Source organism: Fukomys damarensis, unplaced genomic scaffold (genome assembly GCF_012274545.1).
Source record: "Fukomys damarensis isolate Sample0158 unplaced genomic scaffold, DMR_v1.0_HiC HiC_scaffold_61963, whole genome shotgun sequence".
Taxonomy (NCBI): Eukaryota; Metazoa; Chordata; class Mammalia; order Rodentia; family Bathyergidae; genus Fukomys; species Fukomys damarensis.
The window spans coordinates 1-1,374 of NW_022962875.1; the positions used below are offsets into that span (position 1 = coordinate 1).

Genomic DNA, 1,374 nt, shown 5'->3' on the forward strand with positions numbered 1-1,374 from the left:
ACGAGGGGCAACCAGCTTTGGCCTGTTGTGCTCTGGTCCAGCCCGGAGGAGTGGGTCCGGGATAGTGCCGGATCGGGAGAGCACTGCACACAGACACCAGAACCTGTCAGATGTGTCCTCCTGCTTTCGCCGCGTCCCCAGCGCCCTCCTCACAGGTGTCACAGCCCTTCTCCTCGCAGGGCCCCCCTGTGACCCGTCCTTCCTGTCCCCACAGCGCGCTTCTTGGGGCAGATGAAGGCTGAGTGCCACTTCATCAACGGGCTGGAGCAGGTGCGGTTCCTGAACGGGTACATCTATAACCAGGAGGAGTTCGTGCGCTTCGACAGCGACGTGGGTGAATTCCAGGCGGTGACCGAGCTGGGGCGGCCCATCGAGGAGGAACTGAACAGCCAGAAGGACGTCCTGGACAATTACCGGGCCGGCGTGGACAGGTGCACAAATGACTACGAACTGATCAGGCTCCTGTCAAGGCGGCAAGGTGAGCAGGGCTGAGGGCAGCCAGGGCCGGGGAGGTCATGAGTGTGTGTGCGTGTGTGTGTGTGCACTCCTGAGTCACTGCTGACCTGGCTGAGATTTCTCTGAGATCAAAATTTCCTGCTATTGTTTTTTTATTTGCTTTCTTATTATGCATTTGTTAGAAACCTGAAGTGATGGACAAACTGGTTTTTGAATTATAATTTCTTTACTTAATATAGTATTACTATTTTTATGTCATGCTAACCCTACTTAAATTTGATGTGCTCCTTTGTGTAGTTAGGGCAATTTATTTCACATTTTCTTTTGTTGGATCTTTTCAGTACTGTCAAATATTCAGTTAAAACCTAAAAATTGCCAATAAACTCAATGAGAAAAAAACCAAATATTCAGTTAAAATTTTGTTTTGTGTATGTTTAATTTCTTGGTTTGGGTCTTCTTATTTTTTAATTTTAATTTTTATTGATTCTTTGGTTAATTTCTATTTCTTTCATTTCTAAGTCTCTTGGACATTTTTCACACTTTGCCCAATTGTCACTACTCTAAGAATTGTCTAATGTCTATTATCTCTGGTGTCCTTGTGATTTTCTATGCTTTAGGGGGTCTCTATGAAGTAAAAATATAATACATTGGTGATATTTGCATCAGTATTTCCTTCACTTTGTGGTTTATAGTTTGATTCTTTTTGTTACTATGTTAATAATTTAAATTTTTATTTAAAGAAAATTTCTGCAAAATTGTCAGTATTAACCAATCAATATTAAATGTACCATTTTTTTTGGTATTTTTTAAGAAAATATTTGCCCCAGGTTTATCCTGTTTAAAAATATGCATTGATTGAGGTTGGATCAAGATTAGGCTGAGGCATTAAGTACACATTCGAGACTTGACCGAGCTTCA

General features: G+C 42.2%; 1 protein-coding gene across 1 annotated transcript; it reads left to right on the top strand.

Annotated features, from left to right (window-relative positions):
* Nucleotides 1–201: 201 nt before the first annotated feature.
* LOC104871065 (rano class II histocompatibility antigen, D-1 beta chain-like) lies at nt 202–478 on the top strand (the record flags this gene model as incomplete). Its single annotated transcript, XM_033760673.1, has 1 exon — nt 202–478. A coding segment is annotated over one exon (277 nt), but the record flags the coding sequence as incomplete, so codon positions are not given.
* Between the last annotated feature and the right edge of the window lie 896 nt (nt 479–1,374).